This window comes from Leptonychotes weddellii, chromosome 13 (assembly GCF_054177405.1).
Source record: "Leptonychotes weddellii isolate Sample4059 chromosome 13, ASM5417740v2, whole genome shotgun sequence".
NCBI lineage: Eukaryota > Metazoa > Chordata > Mammalia > Carnivora > Phocidae > Leptonychotes > Leptonychotes weddellii.
The window spans coordinates 72529434-72553133 of record NC_138381.1 but is presented as its reverse complement, the minus strand read 5'-3'; the positions used below and the strand labels follow the sequence as shown (position 1 = coordinate 72553133).

The following is a 23700-nucleotide window of genomic DNA, read 5'->3' as shown; positions in this document are numbered from 1 at the left end:
GGAAGCCTGAGGTTCAGGGCACAGGGGAGTCTGCCAACAGCCAGCGGACAGTCGAGAGTAGAGGCCAGAGCTGTGCCGTCCAATATGGCGGCCATGACGGGGCCAGCGCCGTCGCTGCTATTTTGGAGCCACTGAATAATACACACAATATAGGGCCTGTTTCTTTTGGCTTTTATTAACGGGGCGACTAGAAATTTCAAAATTCGGTATGCGTCTCACGTTCCATTTCTGTTGGACGGTGCAGCTCTAGGACGCAGCCCGGGACGGCCGGACGCCCACTGTGCGCTGCCCACCATCCGAGTCGCCCTGACACCCTAAGCCCAGGTTGGGCAGCAGTGTGAGTGAGCCCTCAGGAGAAGATGCAGGAAGGCAGCAGGGCATGACTACAGGCCCTAGAACACTCCGCTGGTGTGGCGACACCGGCCGGAAGGCACTCAGCCCCCAAGAGGCTCCACGGATAATCCAAGGAGGTCTACCTTCTGTCCGCAGCTCCGTGCACAGCACAGCCGGGTCTCCGATGTCCCAGAAACAAGGCCTAGCTGTTCTCCCTGCACAGGTGGCAGCCAGGAACCTCCAGCAGAGGCAGCGGTCCCCGCCGCCCCAGCCACCCCCTTCACAGCCCCCCAGGCCAGACGTCCCTCTCGCCGCCTGCAGTCACACCTGCCGGCCACCAGGCGGCCCGGACACGTGGCATCACTCACGCACTTCTCAAGTGAATCACCCCAAATTCCGTCAGCAGGGCCACCACGAGGAAGTTCACATAGAAGAGGAGCAGGCAGAAGCCGTAGACTTTGTTCAGCCGGAAGCACTGCAGTGGGACCGAGACCAGGGAGCAGACGAGGCTGAGGCCCAGGGCGCCGGCCAAGACCCACACCAACAGTCCATCTGGCTCCAGCTGTGGGGGCAACGGGGCGTGGGGAGAGGCCCGGTCACTGCAGCCACCAGTCGCCTGCCCCTCGCTAGGGGCCAGGGCAGGACTTCTGGCCCCCTTGGCCACGCCCCACCGTGAAGTTTCCTGCTTTGAGCACCCTAACTTGGGGTCATCTGTCGTGGCCGCCCTAGGACGCTCATACAGGCGTTTACATACACACGTTCCAGGCAGATGCTGAGAACTTCTCAAGCCGGCCACACAGAAGAGTAACAAGAAGTGAAGCTGTCCTCTCCCCACTCCCCTTCCTTCCACACCCAGCGTTTGTCTAACCGCACACTGGGCGGTGTGCTGGGCATGTTACCCGCACCATCTAGCCTCTCATCTTCCCAAACGCCTGTGAGGGGGGGGCCATTACCCCCAGCGCACAGACGAGCAAACTAATGAGGGAGGGACAGAGCCCAGATCGACGTCCGAGCTCTGAAGGATACCCTATCCTGCCTCCCCACACAGTGACGTATCTGCACACACGTGTCGGGGTGCACACACACACACACCAGACCTGCACAGCAATTCTGAAACCAGAAATGGAATTGCGCACTACGTAGCGTTTGAGAGCAACCTGTGTTTTCCACCCCGCACAACCCACGGCCATCCTTCCCTGATGACCTGCCCTGATGCCCTGCGTCTTAATTTACAGTGGGAGCATTTCGTCAACTCAGTACAAAGGCAGCGGGATGCAGATCCACACGCACGCGTGCACGCGTGCTCCACAAAGAGCAAGAGAAAGGAAGAAAGAGAGCCAACCCTAAAGCCTCATTATCTGCAACGGCCTGGGAACTGATAAGGAAAGCAACCTATGAAACCCATGAACAAAATTTGCAGATGGTGTTCACCTTTTAGAAAAGCAAACTTGCCTGGGTGCCTGGGTGGCTCAGTCGGTGAAGCACCCGACTCTTGACTCTGGACTTCAGCTCAGGTCAAGATCTCAGGGTTGTGAGATCGAGCCCCTGCTTAAGATTCTCTCTCTCCCTCTCCTTTTGCCCCTCCCCCCTCAAAAAAAAAAAAAAGGATCGGCTATTTAGAGGAAAGCAAAGCAAACTTTCCAAGCAGTAAGTAGCTATTTGCTCGTGGGCGTGGCCACTGCCAAAAGCCAGCCACAAGTCCCACCATCGTCACCACTGTCACCGTCGAGCGCCGAGAGTGAGTGGGTGACTGTTCCCATTAATATCGCCATCTTTCGGCCTCACAGGACCCCAAGTGCTCTTGCGAGGGGGGGAGGGAGCCTGCAAACCATCCCCCGAGACCATGTCCCCCTCCCCAACCCCATCATAATCCTTCTCTTGTTTGGTCTCTGAATTCAGGTCCTTCAAAATAGAGATGCCCGATGCGCAACGCAGTGCAGTATTTGAGACTAGCAAGAGTTCTCCTAGGAATCCTGATTTCTTCTCTAGAAAATCTGGAGTATCTGGCCACGTGAGGCCCACCTGAGTCACCTACACGTTTCGGTTACCTTCCCAGCCCCGGCAAGTGTTGGGGTTTTCAACCTTTGTTAGAACAGGCTTTCTCAAGCGACCTACCTTCATCAGTCCCCAGGGAGCTTATTTTAAAATGCAGGTTTCCAGGCCCCACCCCCTGGAATGCCTGGGACCGGAGGTCTCATGCACCCCCAGGAAATTCTTGGGCATCCTGGAAACATGAGAACCTCCACTCGAGGTGTCTCAGAACCTTCTCCAAATCTGCCAGGCTCCCGCCTGCAGGGGCTGTCTTAGTCCCCCAACCTGGTCTGTCCTCTGTGGGCAGTGCTGGGATAAGGTGTTCGGCCTGGCCCTTACCTTGTGCATGCTACCCGGGAAGCTTGGGGGGTGACCATCAACCCCACTTCACAGGCAAGGAGACTGAGGCTCAGAGATGTCCTATCTCACCCACAGTCACACAGCAAGAGACTTAAGTGATGGGGGACCATTACCTAAAGCCAGGGCCTTCCTGCCCCTTCCCCGAAGCGACATCCTAGTTACTCTGTGAACTTGTAAGGAATACGTTTTTTCAACCCTCTATTCAAGATATTTTTAAAACATTCTACAAATCAGGGCGCCTGGGTGGCTCAGTTCGTTAAGCGACTGCCTTCAGCTCAGGTCACGATCCTGAAGTCCCAGGATCGAGTCCCGCATTGGGCTCCCCGCTCAGTGGGGAGTCTGCTTCTCCCCCTGACCCTCTCGCCTCTCATGCTCTCTCTCACTCTCTCCCTCTCAAATAAATAAAATCTCTAAAAAAAAAAAAAAAAAAAACCATTCTACAAATCAAGCTTGTCACAAATTCAGACAACGCCCCTCCCCAGCAAGCATGCGCCGCTGAGATGTGACCGCTCTCCCACCGGGGGGACCGCATGAGAAGGGGCCCCTTGCAGAAGTGTCTGGCCGCTCACCTTCACCTCCGCCGCGTGGCTCCTGGAGATCTGAAGCAGGCAGCCCAGCCCCACTCCCACCAGCAGATCTGTGGCCCAGCTCAGGAAGTTTGCTGGAACAACGGCCCCCCCCCCACCCCAACTGCATGCCCGTCAGCTTTGCTTATGGTCTCTGCACCCCACCCCCAAAACACCCTCTCTGAGGGGATCCTACCCAGTGTTAGCCCTTTTAGGAAGGTGAGTGTCTAGTGTGCATTCTGCACCCGATCTGTAAGCGGGGAACGAGGGGACAGAAGTGCTTGGTACGCGGTTAAGCACTTGGCTTCCCTGCGGCTGGGCGAGGTGACGACCCACTGTCCTCTGGGGGGCTAGTGACGGAGCACAGGTCAAGGCCATCTCTAGGTGTTGTTCAGGGGACCCTGCTCCAGGCAGGGCTCTTTCCTTCCCACCGCAGCCTGAGGGACCAGGGGAGGCCACAGCCCGAAAGCCGAGAGCAGGTCTCAGTGGGTGCAAAGGGCCCCAGAAAGCCCTGTCCAGCGGGGAGTGACACACGGCAGGCACGCCTCCCGGGCCCCGCCCATTCTCGCTGTGCTGTGCAGCCACGCCCCGGCACTGGGCTCGGCCCGCGGGCACTTTCGTGGTGGAGCCTGGGGACAGCTGCCCTCCAAGTGCTTGCAAATAATACGACTTCATTTCACAACCAACAGCATGTCCCGTTGGTTGGGCACACAGCCCGAGCCAGGCACTGTCCTGGGTGCCGTGCCCCATCGTCCATCTTCACCCCAACCCGTTCTGAATGCGCAGAGATGGCCGCAGTGCAGAGAGTAAGATGTGTGCAAAGCCCCGAGGTCCCACAGCTGGCACGTGGTGGCGCTGGAACTGGGGCCCAGGACCAGCTGCTTTCGAAGCCCTTTCTTCTCCCAGCCCCAGGCTGCTTGCTTGTTACAAGTTACAGCCTGCAGCCCCATCTGGCCCACTGTCCGCTTTTATAAATAAAGTTTTATTGGAACAGAGCCACGCCCATTCATTTCTGTATTGCCTATGGCTGGTCTCACACTATGACAGCAGAGTCAAGTAGTTGCCAAAGAGGTTGGTAAGGCCCACGAAGGCCAAAATATTTACTCTCTGGCCCTTTCAGAAAAAGCTCACCAACCCCTAACATCTTTGGACCATGACATCTGTAAGCAAGAGGAAGAGGCTCTTCCACGGGGCACAGGTAAGCTCAGCATAGGGGCGTCTACCACCACGGCCCTCACAGTAATATCTGCCATCCACTGAGTGCTTGCCCCGCGCCACGCATTTCTGTCACCTCGTTCAGTCCTTACAATGACCCACCTGAGGTCGGTCCTCTCAACATCCCCATTTTACAGATGAGGAAGCTGAGGCCCCGGCAGCTGTGTCTCCTGCCCCAGGTGTTCCAGGAAGGGCCAAGCCCAGGAGTGGGGCACGGAGCACACCCATGGCCCTCGGAGCCCGTGCCACGGGGAAGGCAGCCCCACAAAGGATACTCAAGATGATGCCGCCGAAACAGGCTGAGAACGCCATCCGTGGGTAGCCCTGGCGGGCCAGCGTGAAATCTGAGAAGGCATCTGCATGGAAACGAGAGACCACCTTGAATGGTGAGTGGCTCCCCCTGGCCCTCTTTGGTCATTCACTCCTTATTGTTACCCAGAGTCATTCAGTCAACAAACACTGACGAATGCCCATCTGGGCCTTGCACTAGCTAGCTGGGCATCCCACGCCCGTGACACATCCCATGACACAATTTCCTCCTTGATTCTTTCTACCCCATTCTTTCCCACCACGGGCAACTGTGGGGATGTGACACACCATTACTGCTAGCACGCACAGCACCTTTATGCAAATTCGGAAAAGGTGCCCAAAAGGTGAGTGGAAGGAGAGCTAGATTTCAGCCCCCCTGACTCCTTGTTTGGATGTTCTTGTGCAGTGCACAACTTAGCCAACCCCACGTGGCAGCTATGTTAGAGAAGGGTATATGTATGCATGTGTGAATGCCTGCATGTCACACAGCCATGTACACATTCAGCATGGTTGGCTGCAGTGGGCTCCATGTCCTGCCTGAACTCTGGGGAGCAGAGAGTGGGGAAGAGGCTGGGGCTTCTCTAGTCTCCCGGCCCAGGTACAATCCAGGCCACCTCATCCCGATGCCCAGTGATGGTCATTCCAAAACAAGAGTGGGCCTGAGCGCATGCTGAGGGCAGGTGCCCTAGATGCCCCTGCTCATGTGCACTCCGGCAGTGACATAGCTGCACTCATCCCGGAACCCCAGCCGACCCCGAGTCACCTCCAATGCTATTCCCCCAGGCCAGCAGAGTGAGCCCCAGGACAGTGTTGCTCAGCTGGAAGACCACTCCCAGCGACTGCAAGATGTTCACCACCTCCGTGGCCGCTGCGTTGATCCACAGGGCGCTGGTCAGGAAGCCCAGGAAAGCAAAGAGCTGGGGAGGGAATGGGTGTTGATGGGACCAAGGCCAGTCCCCAGCAGGGATACGGTCCCCAACGGGGCCATGGTCTCAGTTCCTCATCTGCAAAATGGGATGATCACAGTACCCACCCCCTGAGACTGTCATGAGCATAAATGAGTTAATAGATTCAGAGCAGTTAGTCCTTGGCACATAGCAAGTTCTCCCTAAAATCTTAGCTCAGTATTACTCTTTTGTCAGGAAAGAGTTCAGGAAGCTTCCTTCAGCTTCCAGGCTTGGGACCAAATGCTGTCCCATGAGTCCAGAAAAAGAAACTCCATGCCCATTAGCAGTGAGTCCCCATCCCATGCAGCCTTCCTCCAGCCCCGGGCCTCCACTACTCTGCTTCCTGTCTGTATGGATTTGCCTGTTTGAGACACGTCATTACAGGGCCTCACGCCACACGTGGTCCTTCACAGGTCTCTCTCGCTGGGCGCTGTGTCTTCGAGGGACATCCACGTAGGAGTATGTGAGGTACGTCAAAACCCAGTAAAAACACTGGCTGAACACTATTTCTCTAAGTCATCAATTGGTCGAAAATTTGACCTGCTTTGGCTTGACACACTCAAGAGTTTCTCAAAATAAAACCTGTATTTTTTTTATCGATAAATAGTAAAAAGAAATTAAACTTTTAAGTGCACTTTGAAAAGTACATTCTGAACAAACTGCCTAAAAATTCCTCAGCGTGCTGCAGGGTGGAGAGAATGGGGAAAAAAAAAAAAACAAACCCACACACATCAGACAATTCCATCCCTGGAACGTGGCTGGGAGACACGCAGGTGCTTCCCCGAGAGTGAGCAGGAGAGAGCCTGGTAATTGCTCAAAAAGTGAAACATAACGTCTGCCCCCGCAGTTTCACCCAGGAATGCACCCAAGAGAAATGAAAGCCTATTTCCAGACCCACGTGTTTACACAAACATCATAGCCACGTTCCTTGTTAATATCCCCAAAGTAGGGACAACCCGTGCCCACCGGTGATGAACAGATAAACAAAACGTGCCGCATCCGCATCATGGATGGTGTTCAGCTATCCCTAATCCCCGGCTAATGCATGGAACGACCTTGAAAACATGATGCCAACTCGCAAAAGACCACATAGCATAGGGTCCCATTTCCGTGAGAAGTCCAAAACTTAGGCAACTCCACAGGCACAGGACACAGACCGGTGGGGGCCGGGGCTGGGGGGGGAGAGAAGGGAGGGGAGCGACTGCTCCTGGGTGTGGGTCTTGACATGCTCTAAGACTCACAGTGCTGATAGGGGCAAAACTCGGTGAATATAATAAAAACCACTGAATCCCACACTTTAAATAGGCGAATTGTATGGTATGGGAATTACATCTCAATAAAATAAAAGCTGTTACCAAAACAAACAAACAAACAAAAACCCCAAAAAAACAAAAACAAAAAAACCTCGAAAAGGAACAAAACTATCATCCAAAGTGGCTTTAAAGACCTGTCATTATGGAAAGTGATTCCTGGCCTATCTGCCCCAGGGGCACGAGCAGGACACCCTCCTGGGAGATTCCAGTGTCCCCTCGCCCCACCTTGGAGTGCTGGGGATTCTTACCCAGTGAAGCCTGGGGGGCTCGCTGTTGGATGTGGCAAAAAAGGTCACCGCAGCCACAGCTGTCCCCGCAATCACCACGATGGCCCAGACAGGAACCAGGCCACCTATGTCATAGACGCCATCTGCGGAGGGGCAAGAAAGGGGGGTGGGACTCTCTCCACTGCTTCAGCTTGGCCCCTGCTCCTGGAGGGCACAGCCCTTCCCCAGAATGAGTGGGAGGGCCTGGGGGAGGGACCCAGGGATAAAACTCACTTACACTCGATTGTTTGGACATACAGCGTCCCCAGCGCCGACCCAGACACTTCAGGGGCACAGAGAAATTAAAGACAGAGCCCTCACCCTCAAGCTAGCCACAGTGGAAAGAAGGCAGACAATGTGAAAGACAGACTCTCCCCAGCCTTCTGCTAGGAGACCGGGATAGGAATGGCTGTCCTTGCCCATGCCCGTGGCAGACATCACTACTCAACCATCATGCTGATGCTTCTTCCAACTGACCTTCAAGGCAGCACCCTCCAGCCAGGCATTGCCAATGGATGGGCATCACTCCACTAAATGAACCAGTCGAACCCAACCCTTACCCACTGGTCCTGGAGCCCAGCACCTGCCCTCTTGGTAAGTCCACTCCACAAACCAACCCATTCGAAGTCATGAAAGTTCCAGGGGTGCCTGGGTGGCTCAGTTGGTTAAGCATCCAACTCTTGATTTCAGCTCAGGTCATGATCTCACGGTCATGGGATCAAGTCCTGCGTGGGGCTCCCTGCTCAGCAGGGAGTCTGAGATTCTCCTCACTCCCCCCACCCCCACTCTCTCTCTCTAAAATAATAAATAAATAAATCTCTTTTTTTTTAAGATTTTATTTATTTATTTGACAGAGAGAGACACAGGGAGAGAGAGAGAGCACAAGCAGGGGGAGTGGGAGAGGGAGAAGCAGGCTCCTCGCTGAGCAGGGAGCCCGATGCGGGGCTCGATCCCAGGACCCTGAGATCATGACCCGAGCTGAAGGCAGACGCTTAACTGACTGAGCCACCCAGGCGCCCCTAAATAAATAAATCCTCAAAAAAAAGTTATGAAAGTTCCAGGGCCTTCACATCGAAACATGAAAAGAGAGAAACCCTACAGGCAGACGGCACACTCTAGAATTCTCCACACACAACCCTTTCCACCACCAGGGAGTCAGTACTGGTCTCAAAGGCAATGGATGATTTGGCTGCCCAGACACCTGCATCAGACTTTCCTCTTGTTCTTCTTCAGTCTGGTTAATTGGCTCTCCAATGTCAGTCGGCACAAGAATTACACAAGGAAGCTGATACACAAAATCGTGGCCACAATACACCGTGCGTGAATCTCAGGAGGTAATTTTGACTGAACTCGGTTCTCACTGCTAGTGCGAGCTTTGCCACCTGACACCTGAGCGAGGGGCGACCCTTTCTCTGTGTTTGCCAGGTCTGTTCTGGGGGAATTTTAGGAGGTGGCTGGGGTGTGGGGTGGTCAGGAAGGGCTTCTTCGAGTGCTGAGGATGTACGATGAGGCATAAGCAGACAGAGGGTACAAGGGCCACAGGGGGAGAGGGGACAGCTGGGTGGGAAGGAACCAAGCAGGTGGATGCCGGCAAGAGCAGAAGAGACCAGGGAACGCGACTGCCTTATGGATGGCCAGGGCGGTGTGGACTTGGACCCAGAGGTACTGGGGAGCCATGGAGGTCTTTGAGTGGAGGAGTGACTGTAACACAGGAAAGGCAGCACTTTAGTAAGATGGCTCTGGGGTTGTCTGAGAGGGAGGAGGCTGGGAGGCTCTGTTGGCAGACAAGACACCCCTCCCGCAGGGAGCCGAGTCCAGGGCTCAGCCCGGAAGGGGGTCATAAATGCTTTCGCCTGAACCAGTATTTCCCCAGTGTGGACCTGCTATCACCAGTTGGTGCTGGTATGTGGACAAGACACTACACCAAGCCAGAATCACATCTCAGGTGACCGATTTCTCCTCCGCAGAGAGTCTCCGTGGTGCGAATAGGTCTGTAACATCTCTAACCCCTGCTACACGGCCTGTGGAACAGAGCTTCCGGGCTCCGAGGCTTTATGTTTATTGTCTTTCTCTTTGCAGTTACCTTGAACTCACTGGCAGTGAAGCCAGTTTCCTATGGGTGCAGGTGATATTGTTTCCTTTTCAATAACTTTAAATTTAAAAACAGCTGATTCAGGGTGCCTGGGTGGCTCAGTTGGTTAAGCGACTGCCTTCGGCTCAGGTCATGATCCTGGAGTCCCGGGATCGAGTCCCGCATCGGGCTCCCCGCTCGGCACGGAGTCTGCTTCTCCCTCTGACCCTCCCCCCTCTCATGTGCTCTCTCTCTCTCATTCTCTCTCTCAAATAAATAAATAAAATCTTTATAAAAAAAATAAATAAAAAATAAAAACAGCTGATTCAAGAAAAAGGTCAAATGGCATAGTATACGATGGGAGAAAAATCAAGAAGCTGGCTCGTGAACGACTGATGCTTGGGGTCCACTCTTTTAAGAAGCCCCAGAGAAGAAAGCGAGTCCCTGGCAGTGCCCTGGCCCGGGAGGCTCAACAGGGAACAGAAGACTGACGAACCAGACAGCTGATACCCCTAAAGGTTGCCCTTCTCAGCTCTGGGGTCACACTGAGCCCTGGTGGGCTCTTGCACAGTGTCCCCCCCCCCACCCCATAAATCCGGGAGGGGACCCACAGGGAATTTGCTGACCCTGTTAGAGCAAAAAAACGCCACGCCCAGCCATGCATTTGCCCCCAGCGCCCTACCTCCTCCGCCTCCCGGTGATGCCCAGGGGACAGAGAAGCACGGGCAGCATAAGATACTAAAGGCGGACCAACAGGAAGAAATGCCTGAGCATTTCTGGAGCCAGAGCAGGTCAGAAAGGGCAAGGACAGCCTGGAGTGGACAGAGAAAACGCCAATTCCCCAGCCGGGTCCCCCAAGAGGCAAGGGAGGGGACTGTCCTGCTGCGGACCGACGGGGGGACGCCCTTCTCAGCGCCAGCCAGTTCTGCCTTCCGGAGCGCCAGACCTGGATTCTCATGTGAAATCTCCAAATGTTTTAACGCAGGCAAATGAGCAGAGGGCTGGACTGGTGGGCCGAGGGCCACCATCTGCAGCCACCATCTGCGGCTGGCAGTATGCACCAGCTGAGTGTGGGACGCTGGTGTCCCTTTACGGCACAAGCGTATATTAAGTGTCTGCTGGATGCCCGGGATTCTGCCGCCAGGGCTCCCGTGGTGCGGTTGAGAAGAAAACTCTGGAATGTCGGGGGGAGGGGAGGGGACACTCACAGGCCCCCGACTGCAGGGTCAGGACCAAGACCAGCGGGCTGATGACCAGGTGCAGACAGTTGAGGGGCCGTTTCCAGTTCCGGTCCTCCTTGTCAGGGTCCACGACGGGGATGGTGAGCAGCATCAGGAACTCCACGGGCAGCTGCCAAGGGTGCCAAGGCAGGAGGGTGTCACCAGGGAGGCCTGCGTCTGGGCTGTCCACACCCTGGGCAAGGTCACGCCAGAACGCGGCCGTCGTGGCCGAGGCCCGGCAGGCCCAGCGTCCACAGCAGTCTCCTGCGGCTGCTGGCGCACCAGCCCAAACCGAGAGCCTTCCAGCAACACAGACCCTTCCCCTTACGGCTCTGGGGCACGGGGTCCCAAAACCGAGGTGTCGGCGGGGCCACGTGCATCCCTCGGCTTGTGGCCCCCGGTCACTCCCCGCTGTGCTTCTGTGATCGCATCTCCCCCGACTCTGCCTGCCCCCCCCACCCCAGACCCCCTTGTTCCCTATAAGGACCCTTGTAATGACATCAGGCCCACCCGGATAACCCAGGAGACTCTCTACCTCTCCAGACCCTTCATCACACCTGCAAATCCCTTTTGCCAGGAAGGTAACAGAGTCACTTTTCCGGGGATCGGGACCTGGACGTCTTTGGGGGGCCGTGACTCAGCTGACCGCGGCACCTCATCCACTAATCCTAACCACGGCCCCATGCGTAGGAACTATTCTTTTTCTCACCTTCCGGAAAAAGAGACTGAGGTTCAGAGAGGTTAAGGAAGTTCTCCAAAGACGCACAGAAGGGTGTGTGAACTGGGATCCAGGGCCAGCTCCAACGGACTCCACACCTTGCGCTTTCAGTCAATAACTAAATTAATAATCACATGTACGGGGCGCTCGCGACACGCAAACCGCAGAGACATCATGGGTTCAGTTCCAAACCACCTCAGTAAAGTGCATGTTGCAATAGAGCGAGTCAAACGGATTTTTTGGTTTCCCAGTGGATAGAAAAGTTATGTTTACACTATACTGTCTGTTAAGAGTGCCGTAGCACGGTGTCTCAAAAAAGGTACTTTTCCTTAATTAAAAAATACTTCATGGGCGCCTGGGTGGCTCAGTTGGTTAAATGACTGCCTTCGGCTCAGGTCATGATCCCAGGGTCCTGGGATCGAGCCCCACGTCAGGCTCCCTGTTCGACGGGGGGCCTGTTTCTCCCTCTCCCACTGCTTGTGCTCTCCTGCTCTCTCTCTGCCAAATAAATAAATAAAACCTTTAAAAAAAAAAAATACTTCATTGCTCAAAAATGCTAACCAGCCCCTGAGCTTCCAGCGAGCTGTAATCACTGCTCCCAGCTCACCTCGATCCATAGAGTAGTGGTGCAAAGTTTGAAATGTTTCAAGAAATTGCAGCATGCGACACGGGGACGTGAAATCAGCAAATGCTTTTGGAAAAGACCTGCTAAGCGCAGGGGTCACCACAGACCTGCAATTTGTAAGAGACGCAGTGTCTGTGAAGCTTGGTAAAGCCAAGGGCAATGAAATGAGGCACATGCCTGTTTCGCACCGTACTCAGCCCTTCACGGAGTAGTTTTTACGAAACTGCCACAACTTAATAAACTGTGATAGGCCTGATACTGTTCACAATTCTTCAATCCTTTCCTGGAATAGAATTAAATGCCCACGTCCTTTGTCAAGTGATTAGAAGCTGCAGAATATACTTTCCTGCCCCACTGATGTTGAACGTAGCCCCGGGACAAGCTTCGGTCAATGGGTGCTTGGTGAATGTGATAGGAGGAGAGGCTTAAAATATGCGTGCAAAGTTTGTCTTGGCCTCTTGTGCCAAGACAAGAGCATACCCCCCAAGAACGCAGTGGCCCCAGATCTAATCCTCCGGAGACTTTAGCCCAGGGAAACAGCAAATGGTCAGAACAACCCAATCTTGTTCTCATTCGAGCTCCCCTTGACCCACTCCCTCATCTGAGCCCCAGAGCCCCCCTCACCAAGTCAGGAGGGACTCCCTCCCCTCTCCCTCTGTCCCAAACGCAATCCTTCCTCCATGGGGGGCAGGTCAGGCCATCAGCCAGACTCTATGACTCAGTTTCCCCATCAAGTCCCACGTAATCTATTCTGAGAGGGTCTCAGCAGAACCCCGCCCCTCCTCTCTCATTGAGCTGGAGAAGGTTGAGTGGCCACTGTCCTGTGTTGTCACGGAGTCGTGAGCCTGGCTCCAGGGTCCCCCCTCCTACCTTGAACACCTTGAGGGCCCTCCAGTACACTGACTTGCTCCTCCACTTCCTGTAATCCAGGGGGTTGAGGGCCCGGGCCAGGATCTGAACTGTGGTCTCCTGGTAGAAGAGCAGCGGCCGGTACTCTTTGCCTGGGTGTACGAGGTGGGGAGGGGCAGGTATCCGTGGCTGGCTCAGCCTCCAGGAGACCCTCTCTGCTCCCCCTGGTCCTCCCAACCCTCAGGAAGAAGGAAAAGCCCAGGGCCTGGCTCAGCCGTCGTGCAGTGAGAGGTGGGGCTGTTTCAGAGCCTCATTCCTGGGGCCTCAATGGCCCCATCTCCCCACCTGTTACCCCCAGCCCTGCCCTGGTACCCCACCCCCGCTGGGCCCAGAGTCCGGACTCACTGTAGTCATAGCTTTTGGAAGACACGGGATCCTCTTCAGAATCTGAGAGCATTTCTGTAGGAGAGAGGGGTGTTTCACACGAGCCAGCCAGGGAGCCCAGACCACCCACTGCCCAGCACCGTTCCAGGGTAGGATACCTCCGGGACAGGGCCGTTTCCAGGGTACAAGTGTCTAGGCCCTCTGGACCTTGGATTTCTCAGCATTCTTACCGAGTGAGAAAGTCTAACTCAAAAAAACATCTTCAAATGTAATGACTTGGCTATCATGTCGAATTTAATAAGGGCGTTTGAAGACGTAACTCAAACATTTGCTGACTTCGATTTTGTACTTTTCAGAATTTGGAACCCATCATATTTTTCTTTTTCAGTCTGAACCTTTTTTTGGAAGTCCTCCGGAATGCTACAGCCTGAGCCCAGGCAAGAGGGGCCTAAAAGGAAAATGGTCTTCCTCATTGCTAGCCCTAGTCCTGCCTCTATGTGACCTTAGGCTCCTCTCCAGGCCTCAGTCCCCCTTCTCCTCCAGCCTGATGTGGCTATGATGGGTCTAGAAGACAGCACAGGGGTGATGTGTGCTGAACTCTGAAGGCTCAGCTGACAGAGAGGGAGGAGAGGAAAAATCATGGCAGACTTCCTGTAGGGTGAGTCACCGGCCCCTGTGTGTTGTTCATGGGGATGTGTATACGTATACGTACGTACGTGTGTTGCATATGTATTTGTGTAGGTGTATATTTGTACGACTGTGTGCTGTGCAGGTGTGTGCCCGTGTACTTGTATCCGTATGTGCCCCGTATGTGTGTTTGCGTGCGCACATGTTGGTGTATAGGGAAGCATCTGGGTTCGAAGCCGAGGGCAGTGGAGAGCATCACTGGAGGTAAGCAGTGACAGCTCTGAGACAGATGCTGCCCTGGAGAGAGCACGGAGGAGGAAGAGCCCGTGAAACCGGACAAGCAGCTGGTGACGTCTCACCAGCACAACGGAAGTGTGCAGGTGGGACCTTGGCATAGAACAAGCAGGAAAAGTACGAGGAGGAGATGGATGGTGACGCTGGCCTCCAGACACGTAAGGTAGTCGTGAAGGGTGCAGAGGGTGCGAGCCCCCACTGGCCTCGCTTGGGAGCTCAATTCGGACCCTCACCTGGAGTGCCTGGCATGGAGTAGACCAGGGATGCCCTCCGCTGCCATCGGTAGATCCAGGTGCAGAGAACCACGGCGACCACATAGAACACGTACAAGCCTAGGTAAGCTGCAGACAAGAGCACAGGACATCACCAAGTGGCGTCCTGGCCAGAGCCCCAGAACGTGCTGCCCGTTCTCCTGCTGGGGCCTACTGGTGCTGGTCTGCGTTAGCCTACTCGGTACCAGTAGGGAAATGGCCACTTCCTAGAGCCGCCACCCCATCACCCTGCTTTCCCTTGGCCCATCTTCCCGTCCTGCCCTCCACAATCGGGCAATCAGAGAGGTAACGCCTGGCACAGACAGTGGCCCCCAGGACCCGATTCAAGGGCGAAGGGCTGGTGCCCTGCTCTGTGCCCTGGGAAGCTGAGCCCCGCAGACCGCAGCCCCCGAGCTCTGGCGGCACTGGGTTTGGTGAAAAGGGGCCTGAAGACAAATCAGAAGGCAGCAAGACAGAGTCTGTGGTGCTTCTCCAGACCACCTCCCTGGTGTGGTGCCCTGTCTCTGGCAGGACCTGTGACCCTCTGGGACTGTTGCATGTGCTTGGTGGCACCTGGTCCAGGCCTCCAGTCCTCGCTGGGGTCCAGCCCCGTCCCCTTGCCTCTCAGGGGCTCCTGCGGCTGCTGACCCCTGGATGTCTCTGCATCTCAGTGTCCCTTGTGGGTTTCCAGAACCCCCTGTGAACTGTGCCTCTGTCCACGTCCCTTGAACCACGAGTGGGGTGTGTGCACTGCAGGGACCCTGGGGGCCACAGTCAGCAACCTGGCTATACTGCTTGTTAAAATGGGACACTGAGAAAATCCAGAACATCCCCCCAGGCTCCCCGCCTTGCCCCCTTTGGTTATCTGAACCATAGGTTCCCTTTTTTGGCTCAAGCCAGCTTGAGGAGGGTTTCTCCCTCCTCCAAAGTGGGGCCACCCGCGCGTGTCCCCCGGTGCCTCCCACCAGCCCAGCCCTGCGGTTACTCACCCAGGGCCCACGCCAGTGTGACTCTGCCGAAGTAGAGTGCGGTGAAGGCCAGGAACACGGCCACCATGTAGAAAACAACGTCTCTGAGAAAGGGCCTGGAGGCGGCCGTGAAGGGGCGCAAGATGGCGATGCCACCGGCCACTACGGTGGTAACCAGCACACCCGCGCCTGGAAGGGAAGACGCAGAGCTCAGCCCGCCCCGCCCCCCCCCCCGCCGCAGCCCCCCGCCCCCCCCAGCTGCCCGGGGCCGCTCTTACCAAACAGCGCCCCGAAGGCCAGGCTGGCTGTGCGCGGATCCGAGAAAGCCACCAGGGTGCTGAAGATATCGGGTGCGCCGTTCCCGAAGGCCAGGAAGGTGACGCCATGGGGGGAGCACGTCAAGGGGACACAGAGCAGGGGCCCCAGCCTGGCCAGACCTGTCCCGGGGCCGTGAGCCGCCACGCGGTCTCCCAGCCTCCCCTCTAACCGCCCTCCCACCCTCCGGGGCGCAGGCCCTGGACCAAAGGATACTGCCACGTTGTGGGAGAGCTTGAGCATGGTGGAAATGGCTGACAAGTTAGGGCAGAAACTAGGGAGGGAAAGCAAACAGGGTGTGCCTTCGCGGCTGTCCTCCCTCTAAACACGGGGTCACCCCAATGTCAAACCTCCCAGGGACTCCGTTCCCATCTATAAGCTGGATGGGAGCCCAAGGCCACACTCACAACTTCGCCGCGGTGACTCCCAGAATCAGAAACAGGTAAAGTAGCCAGAAAGCCTGGGAGAGGGGTGCGGGGGCGGGGGGGAGGGAAGGGAGCGTCAAGTCCAGCCTGGCCCACCAGCCCCGCTCACCACCGCCCCTGCCCCCCACCCTGGGGCAGGGCCTCACATAGAGGGTGATGACCAGAGGGAGGAGGTTAGGTGGGAAGTGGCAGAAGATGCCCTCGAGGTAGTTCAGGTAACCCCCTTGGCTGAGGCAGTCAGGGGTGGTCCGGACGAAGTCACAGCGGTCAGAGATGTTCAGGCCACACACGTCACGACACTGCAGGAAGGGAGAGAGGGGGACGTCAGGGGTCGACACCCTGAGGGCAGCTGGACCAGGACCATCTAAGTAGCTGAAGATGCCCTCCTTCAGCCTGACCCCTAAGCCCCCCCACACCCTCCAAGTGCCAACCCCATGCTTTAATCTTCTTAAATAGACTTGTTTACACAAGTAATTCATGAATTTGTTTCTCTTCCCTACCTTCCACAATCCCACCTTTCTCCAAAGTTCCCACCATGATCAGTTTCCAGAGTCCCCTTACGGGCATAATGACCTTGTATGTCCATCCTATTATACAGCTGCTTTTGTTTTACAGAAACAGATCCATCTTAAATCTCCTGTTTCTATAATTTGCTTTTACCACTTCACATATATGCCACCTATTCATATACTGGTACACGGAATGATGAAGGTGATCAAAGTGAAAGCATGCTGAGTAATTTCCATATGCCGGGCACAGGGCTAGGAGCTTAAAATGTATCTCAATTAATCTGTCCCGCAGTCTTGCAAGAAGACCCCATTATCATGCCCCATATACAGATAAGGAGACTAAAGCAGTGTCCTGGGGTCCACCCAGTGGTAGACAGGGTTGGAATTGAGGTTCTAGAACCCTGTCTTTAGCCATCACACTCCCTGTGGACTCCCTGTAGTCTTTTTAACATGAGGAGTATTTCATGCTCTGAATGATATGGGGGGGGGCGGGTGGTGGTAATATTTCCCCACCGGCGGGCATATCGGCGTATCTGATCTTTCAGTACAGCCAGCAATAAACATCCTTGCACATGACTCTCTGAGTACATATGAGGAAAGAGAGAATTCTAGAAGTAAAAGTGCTGAGTCAGAGTGCATCCTAGTCTGAGTTCCTCCAGAAGCAACGCGGAGACACGGACTTATGGGTGAGTAAGCACGCATTTGGGAAGTGTATGGAATGTAACCACCACAATGGGGAAGCAGGAGAAGGAAGGGAAAGAAAGCAGCGTGGCCGGGCTGGGACCGCCCACCTTGGGCTAGTAATCCCAGGGGCAAGGGAGGTGCGGTATTTATATACCAACTCTGATCGGTCATCAGGTGAGGATGCTGGGGGCGCCGGGGGGCGGGCGGTGTAGGCAAATGCTTCCTGCCTACTGTGCTTACGGGGGTTCTGGAAAAAGGTGCCGTTCACTAGAAGTCAACAGAAGCCCACCAAAGTGGTAGTGTGCAAAGGATATGGGCAGGGCCCCGACAGGGCCCCTTCCAGGGGGACAAATATCTTAGCCATTCAATGGGTTTTGCTGAAATATGCTCCGCCAAGCTTTACTTATACACACGGGCACCAGCCGGCAAATGGGATTCCCCACCAGCACCTGCCACCAAGTCTTTTCCAGGCTGATGTGGTAGGAATCTTCTTGCTGTTCAATTCCAAGTCCCTGATTACTTCTCAGGGCCCTTCTCAAGGCCATTTGTATTCCGTCTTTGAACTGCCAGGTTTTTTTTCAGTTGCAATGTTTGCTTCTTCTTATTGACTTGTGGAAGCTCTCTATGTAATGGATATTTGTCCTTTGTCATGTCATGCATTTGCTCAGGCATTGTCCTCCGCTTGGAATGTGCCCCCCTCCTTCTCAAACTTTCTGTTAAAGGCTTTGTAAATACCACCTCCCACCCATTAGAATAGCTACTATACAAAGCAAACAAAGCCAGAAACTAGCAAGTATGGGGCTGGGATGGGGAGGAGCCCTCCAGCACGGTTGGTGGTAATGTGAAATAGTGCAGAGCCTTGCACAACAGCGTGGTAGTTCCTGAAAAATCAAAGAGAGTTAGTCACCAGGACAGGGATGTAACGCACCGCACGGTGACCAGGGAGCGCTGCTGTCTGGTAAGTATGAAAGCCTTTAGAACATCACGAGGGAAAAGAACATTTTTCCTTTCTTTTTAAAATCTATCCGAGAGGAGAGATGTTAACTAGGCTTATTGTCATCATTTCACAATAGATGTACGTTAAGACGTTATGCTGCACACCTCACACTTAGCACAGCGCTGGATGTCAACTCTATCTCAATAAAAGTGGAAAAACATAGAATTACCCTATGATCCAGTAAATCCGCTTCTGGGTTTATACCAAAAAGAACGGAAAGCCAGGTCGCAGAGAGAAGACGTGCACACCCGTGTTCACGGCGGCACTATTCACGACAGTCAGAAGGGCTAGAAGCAACTCAAGTGTCCCTGGTGGACGCATGGACGAACCGGAGGTGGCATATCCATACCGCGGACCATCATTCAGCCTTCAGAGGGAAGGGAGTTCCGACACACGCTACAGTATGGGAGAACCTTCTGGGGCGCCATAACAGAGAACGGCATGCTCAGGGTAATCAGTGAGTCACCAAAAGACAAAACACTCACTAACCTACTTACAGGAGGTGCCTGGACTAGTCAAATCCACAGAGGAGACAGAAAGCAGAAAGCAGCGGCTCAGGGAGGAGGAAATGGGGAGTTCTTATTTATTGGGGATGGAGTCTCAGTTTTGTCAGATGGGAAAGTTCTGGAGGTGGATGGTGGTGACAGCTACAACAGCGTGAACGTGCTAATGCCACTGAATGGCACACTGAGAAAGGGTTCACAGTGGGAGAATTTTAGGTTATGTTGGTGAATTTTAGGTTATGTATATTTCACCCTAATTTCAAAAGAAACAACTTTGTCAGATTGCAGCTCCACGATCCTTCAGCCCTCTCTGAACTCCCACCAACACCACATGGCAGGCGAGATTTCTGGATTCCGAGCCCCCTGGCCATCGTCCCAACCCTGCTCACTGGCTCTCTGCAGATGCAACACCGAGCCCGCTGTACTTACAGCACCTGCCGTCCCTTCAACCCAATACCCCACTCCTTCTTTGGCCCCGCGAATCCACATTCATAGCTCCCCAGATGCTTCCTCCAGGAAGGCTTCCCTAACAGCCTCCAGCCTAAGGCGGATCCCCCTGTTATAAACTCTCATCACTCCAGGTCCTCTCCTTCCAAGCACTTACGTGTTTTGAAATCCCCAGTTATTTGTAGGATCACACACTTGTTTCGTGTCTACCTCTCCCACCAAAGTCTTGCACGGTGCGTGGCACACAGTAGGTCCTCATAACTGTTTTGCCACACACTGTGCTGGACACCATCTCACTCAGTCTTCGTGACAGACCCAGGAGATTGGTACGATTCTTTCCACTTAACAGATTAGAAAACGGAGGCATAGAGAGGCAAAGTGACTTGCCCAAGGGCACACAGCCCACCCTTGCTAGGTGGTTTTCAGACTCAGCTCTGCCTGAAAGTTACCAGCTGAAGCTCCTGGGGAAACAGCCCAACTGGGCAGGGGTAGTCTCCTTGTCCTGCCTGCCCTCCTGCCCTCCTTCCCTCCTCCCCGTCCTCAGGGTCAGCCAGGGAGGATGCAGGGAGACGCTCCCACCCCAGCTTGTCTCCATTCCCTGGCAGCAGAGTGAGCCAGCAAATCAGGTCCCGCAAATCTGCCTCCAGCCCCCAAATCAGCCCCCATCCCAAGGGGGTCATGCCCTCCCCCAAAGCCCACCAGCACCTGCCCCCAGCTCCCTGCCCTGGGGTGGCATAGTTATAGTGGCCCGGCTCTGAGTCTGGGGTGGATGACTTTTCACCTCCTCCCCATTCCTTTCTCATCCTCTTCCCTGAGTCACTAAGGACACCCAGGAAAATAGTTGGCCCTCTCCTGGCTCTGGCCAGCTTCCCCTCCCTAAACCTTAGCACCCCCTTCTATAGCACAGAGACGTTTATACCCATCTTGGGAGGTTTAGGGGAAAATCTGTTGAGCTTGACACAGGGCTGGCCTGAGTGCTCAGTAACTCAGAGATTATCTGGCACAAGCCACAGATTACCGAGGTTTTCCTACCGCCAGGAAAAATCCTGCCCTCCTTGGAGAGGCAGCCGTGAATTTTATAACCACAGTAACCATAAACCACCCTCCCTTCTGTAAAATGGGTGTAATTACCTGTTCAGCCTCAGAAGATGGGCATGAAGGTACTCTGCAGCCCCACAAAGTTGGCATGGGCACTAAACACTCTCAGCCCTTCAGTTCAAGAGGTAGGAGTTTGTTATTCCATTCTCCTGGGAATGGGGAAGGGCGAGAACTCCAGCCTCCTGCAGGTGGGGCTCCAGAGGGTCATCGTGAGCAGTCCCCTGCCTTCAGTCTTTAACTTGGGATGCACTGTCACCTGTCCTCCGCTTACAGACATCAGGATGGCATGATTCAAGTTCCTGCAGCCTGTCTTAATGGCCTATGGGAAGAAGACTTCTTGCCTCTCCCCAAAGTGTCCCTATGTCTCCTCCCTCCGAACATCCAAGTCAACGGCACCACTATCCCCCCAGAAATCCCCTCTCTTTCTTCCACCACTATGCCCTTCCCTCTAATCCATCAGTACATCCCACTCATTGTGCCCCCAACATTTATCTCAAACCCCTCCATTCCTTTCCTATCCTCCACAACCACCACCACTCACCTAGATAGCTACAAAAGCCCCCCACTGATCTCCCTGCTGCTGCCCTCACTCTTCTCAATCCATTCTCCCCAGGGAAGCCAGAGAGCTCCTCTGAAGACATAAATCAGACTTTGAGATCCCTCTGCCTGAAACTCTCCATGGGCTCCCAACTACTGTAAACAAATATCATCTCCTAGCCTCAGCCTATAAGGCCTTTTGTAATCTGGCCATTACTACCTCTCCATCCTCATCTCTTAATATTCTCCCCCTCACTCACCCTGTTCCAGCCATTCTGGCCCCCTCACTGCTCCAGGAACATACTAAGCTTGTTGTTGCCTCAGGGCCTTTGCGCTTGCTGTTCTCTGCCTGGAATGTTCTTTTTCCAGATTTTTCCAGATGCCTTTATAAGTGACTTACTTTTTCCATTCAGGGCTTGGCTCAGAGGTCACTTCCTCACAGAAGCCCACTCTGAAATATTTGGAAATACACCCTCCCCATCACAGCTCCCACCCAAAGAGGTTATTTGCAAAACACTTAACATCTTACCACCTGAAATTTACATGTTTGCTCCATGATCTGTCCTCCCAGAAGACTGTTAGCTCCACGAGGGCAGGAATTTTTGTCTGTACTGTTCCCTGGTATACCCCAGGGTTCAGCTCAGTGCCTGGCACATAGTAGATGCTCAGTAAATATTTGTGGATTGGATGAATACACCCACCCCTGATGCCAGCTTCCTACCTGGATGCTCACGTCTTCCGTGGGGGTCTGGTTCACACCTAAGGCTGAAAACTGGGGGCCAATGTGGGCCCCTGTAAATGGGCCCCTGGCCCCGGACACCGTCTCCACCATCAGCAGTCCCACACAGAACAGACTCAGCACTGGGTGCAGATACAGCTGACCCCGCAGAGCCTGGCCCTCACTCTCCGCTCCTCCTTCGGCAGTGTTTCACTTCCAAACAGCCGGTCACTCCGGTGGCCTGCAGAGAGTGAGGTGAGAAGGAGGGACAGTGTCACCAAAGAGCCTAGGCCCCAGGAGGAAGGGATTGAAAACTTTTTCAGTTGAGGAACTGCCCTCCCCGCTAACCCCACCAAAGGAAAACAAATGTAGAAACTCATTCTGGATGGAGGCTCTTTGGAGGGTCCCAAGGTCCCCGCTCATTTCGCATGCAGGTTAGTTATGCCCTTCTTCCTAGGTACCCCCCCCCCATAGTGTCTCCATGGAGATGGAGGCCTCTCCCACCCACACCCAGCCCCTAGCCCAAGACTGGAATATCAGGGCTGGAAGGAGGAATCCCAGGACACCAGAGGAGATTTCAGCTCCGGGGCGGGGGAAGGGCAGCTGGGGAAAATCAATACAGAAGGGGGCAGTGGTGGGGACTTGGCAAGCCCTCAGAACAACAAAAACATACTTCTGGGGGTGGACGTGGCCTCCACCAATTTGAGACAACTAAGCAATGCTGTTCTATGTCTTCCAGTGAGCTAAGCACTTATCACAGATGACCTCATTTAATTCCCGCAACTGGCCAAGGGGAGGTACTTTTAATATTTCCATTTTACAGATGAGCAAACCTGGGCACAGAGCCAGGTCTTTGTCCTCACTCAGCCACTGTGCCTCACCTCTCTCATCCAGTCCTCAGGACAACCATGGAGATGTCATTGTGCCCGCCTGTCTTACAAAGGAGGGAACTGGGCTCAGAGCAGTTCCCTAACCTGCCCAAAGTCACAAGGCAAGGTCACAAAGCCAACCACAGCTTCTCTGATGGGGAAATCAAGGCCCAGAGGGAAGTGAATTGCTCAAAACCACACAGCATGTTAGCAGCAGAGCTGAGCTGGATTCTAGCATCTGCCTTTTACCTCAACACCAGGGCAAACCCAGCTTCAATCCTTCCAAAGAAATCAAACTGGGAAAAAACCCAAGTCCTTGGCACACCAATTTCCTTCTTTTGGCTCTGCGCACGTTGTAGATGAGCATGTTTTGTTTTTGCCATCAACAGAAACAAAGTCCAGAAAACGTTACTTTTTGGTAATTCTTTGCACAGATATTTCTCAATGACCTGACAGGACAGAAGTGGGGAGGAGGCTCCAGAGGAAGAGAAGGGAAAGGGGGCGCAGAAAAGGCCTGTCCCAGCTCTCTTTTCTCACCTGTTAACTTGCCCCTCTCCTGTTGTTTCCTGGAACTTGGCACGGATTTGGAACCAGACGCTCCAGCTTTCCAGTTCAGTCACACTTAGGAGCTGTGCGGCCTCGGGGAGGTCACTTCACCTCTTCGAGCTTCTGATTCCGCATCTGCAAAATGGAGACACATGCTAGCCCACTGGGGCATACAACAAGAGCTCAATAAATGCCTGCATCTCTAGTGTGCCTCCTCTCTATTGGCTGCCTGTTTCTTGTACTCGTTCACAAGGGAGCATTTACTGAGCACCTTCTGTGCGCCTGTCCGGAGCCCTACGCACACACCTGCAGTCCCGATAGGAAGCCGCGGGTACAGGAAGTTGGGGCTGCAACCCCATCTGCGGCTGCTCTTTCTAGGTACGACACCCCGGGGAACGTCAACGTGCTGTTTCCCAATCCTTGACGGATGTTGAGAAGTTGAAGTCCGGGTGCCGGCCCTCAGGCGGCGCCCTGGCGGACGAGGAGGCTCCCCTTACCTCCAGCCGGGCCTCGGACCCGCCAACTCCGAACCTCGACCCCGCCGGGCCTCGCGGCCTTCCCGGTCCCCCGCCGCCAGCCCGCGCTGCCCGAACTTCCCCCCACCCGTCACCGCCGATCCGGAGGCCCAGCGGGTGGCAGAGTCCAGGGCACTTCCCAGGCTCGGCCCGGGCGGGTCCGGGTTAGGCCCTGCCCTCACTGGCCCCG

At 54.6% G+C, this 23700-nt stretch overlaps 1 protein-coding gene across 4 annotated transcripts; it reads right to left on the bottom strand.

Moving 5' to 3' along the window:
* Positions 1-150: 150 nt before the first annotated feature.
* SLC8B1 (solute carrier family 8 member B1) lies at positions 151-23668 on the bottom strand. Of its 4 annotated transcripts, none has more exons than XM_081802162.1 (17): positions 23493-23668; positions 22987-23130; positions 21584-21821; positions 16234-16386; positions 16070-16122; positions 15879-15936; positions 15626-15731; positions 15369-15536; positions 14362-14469; positions 13229-13282; positions 12845-12975; positions 10620-10761; positions 7323-7444; positions 5578-5731; positions 4781-4861; positions 3294-3361; positions 151-895 (listed from the first exon to the last, which is right to left on the bottom strand). In XM_081802162.1, exons 3-17 carry the CDS (start codon positions 21692-21694, stop codon positions 698-700), a joined length of 1707 nt encoding a protein of 568 aa, XP_081658288.1. In that variant the 5' UTR covers positions 21695-21821; positions 22987-23130; positions 23493-23668; the 3' UTR covers positions 151-697. The 4 variants fall into 4 exon arrangements, with proteins under 4 accessions (XP_081658288.1, XP_081658289.1, XP_081658290.1 ...); XM_081802163.1 differs by lacking the exon at positions 23493-23668 and adding an exon at positions 23302-23484; XM_081802164.1 differs by lacking the exons at positions 22987-23130; positions 23493-23668 and adding an exon at positions 21392-21509.
* Positions 23669-23700: the final 32 nt, after the last annotated feature.

Coding starts and splice junctions, on each gene's coding strand:
- SLC8B1 (XM_081802162.1), bottom strand. CDS start 21,694: ATGGTGGAGACGGTGTCCGGGGCCAGGGGCCCATTTACAGGGGCCCAC. Junction 16,387..21,583: donor CGGAAGACGTGAGCATCCAG/GTAGGAAGCTGG, acceptor CCCTTCCTGCAG/TGTCGTGACGTGTGTGGCCT. Junction 14,470..15,368: donor CACACTGGCGTGGGCCCTGG/GTGAGTAACCGC, acceptor TCTTGTCTGCAG/CTTACCTAGGCTTGTACGTG.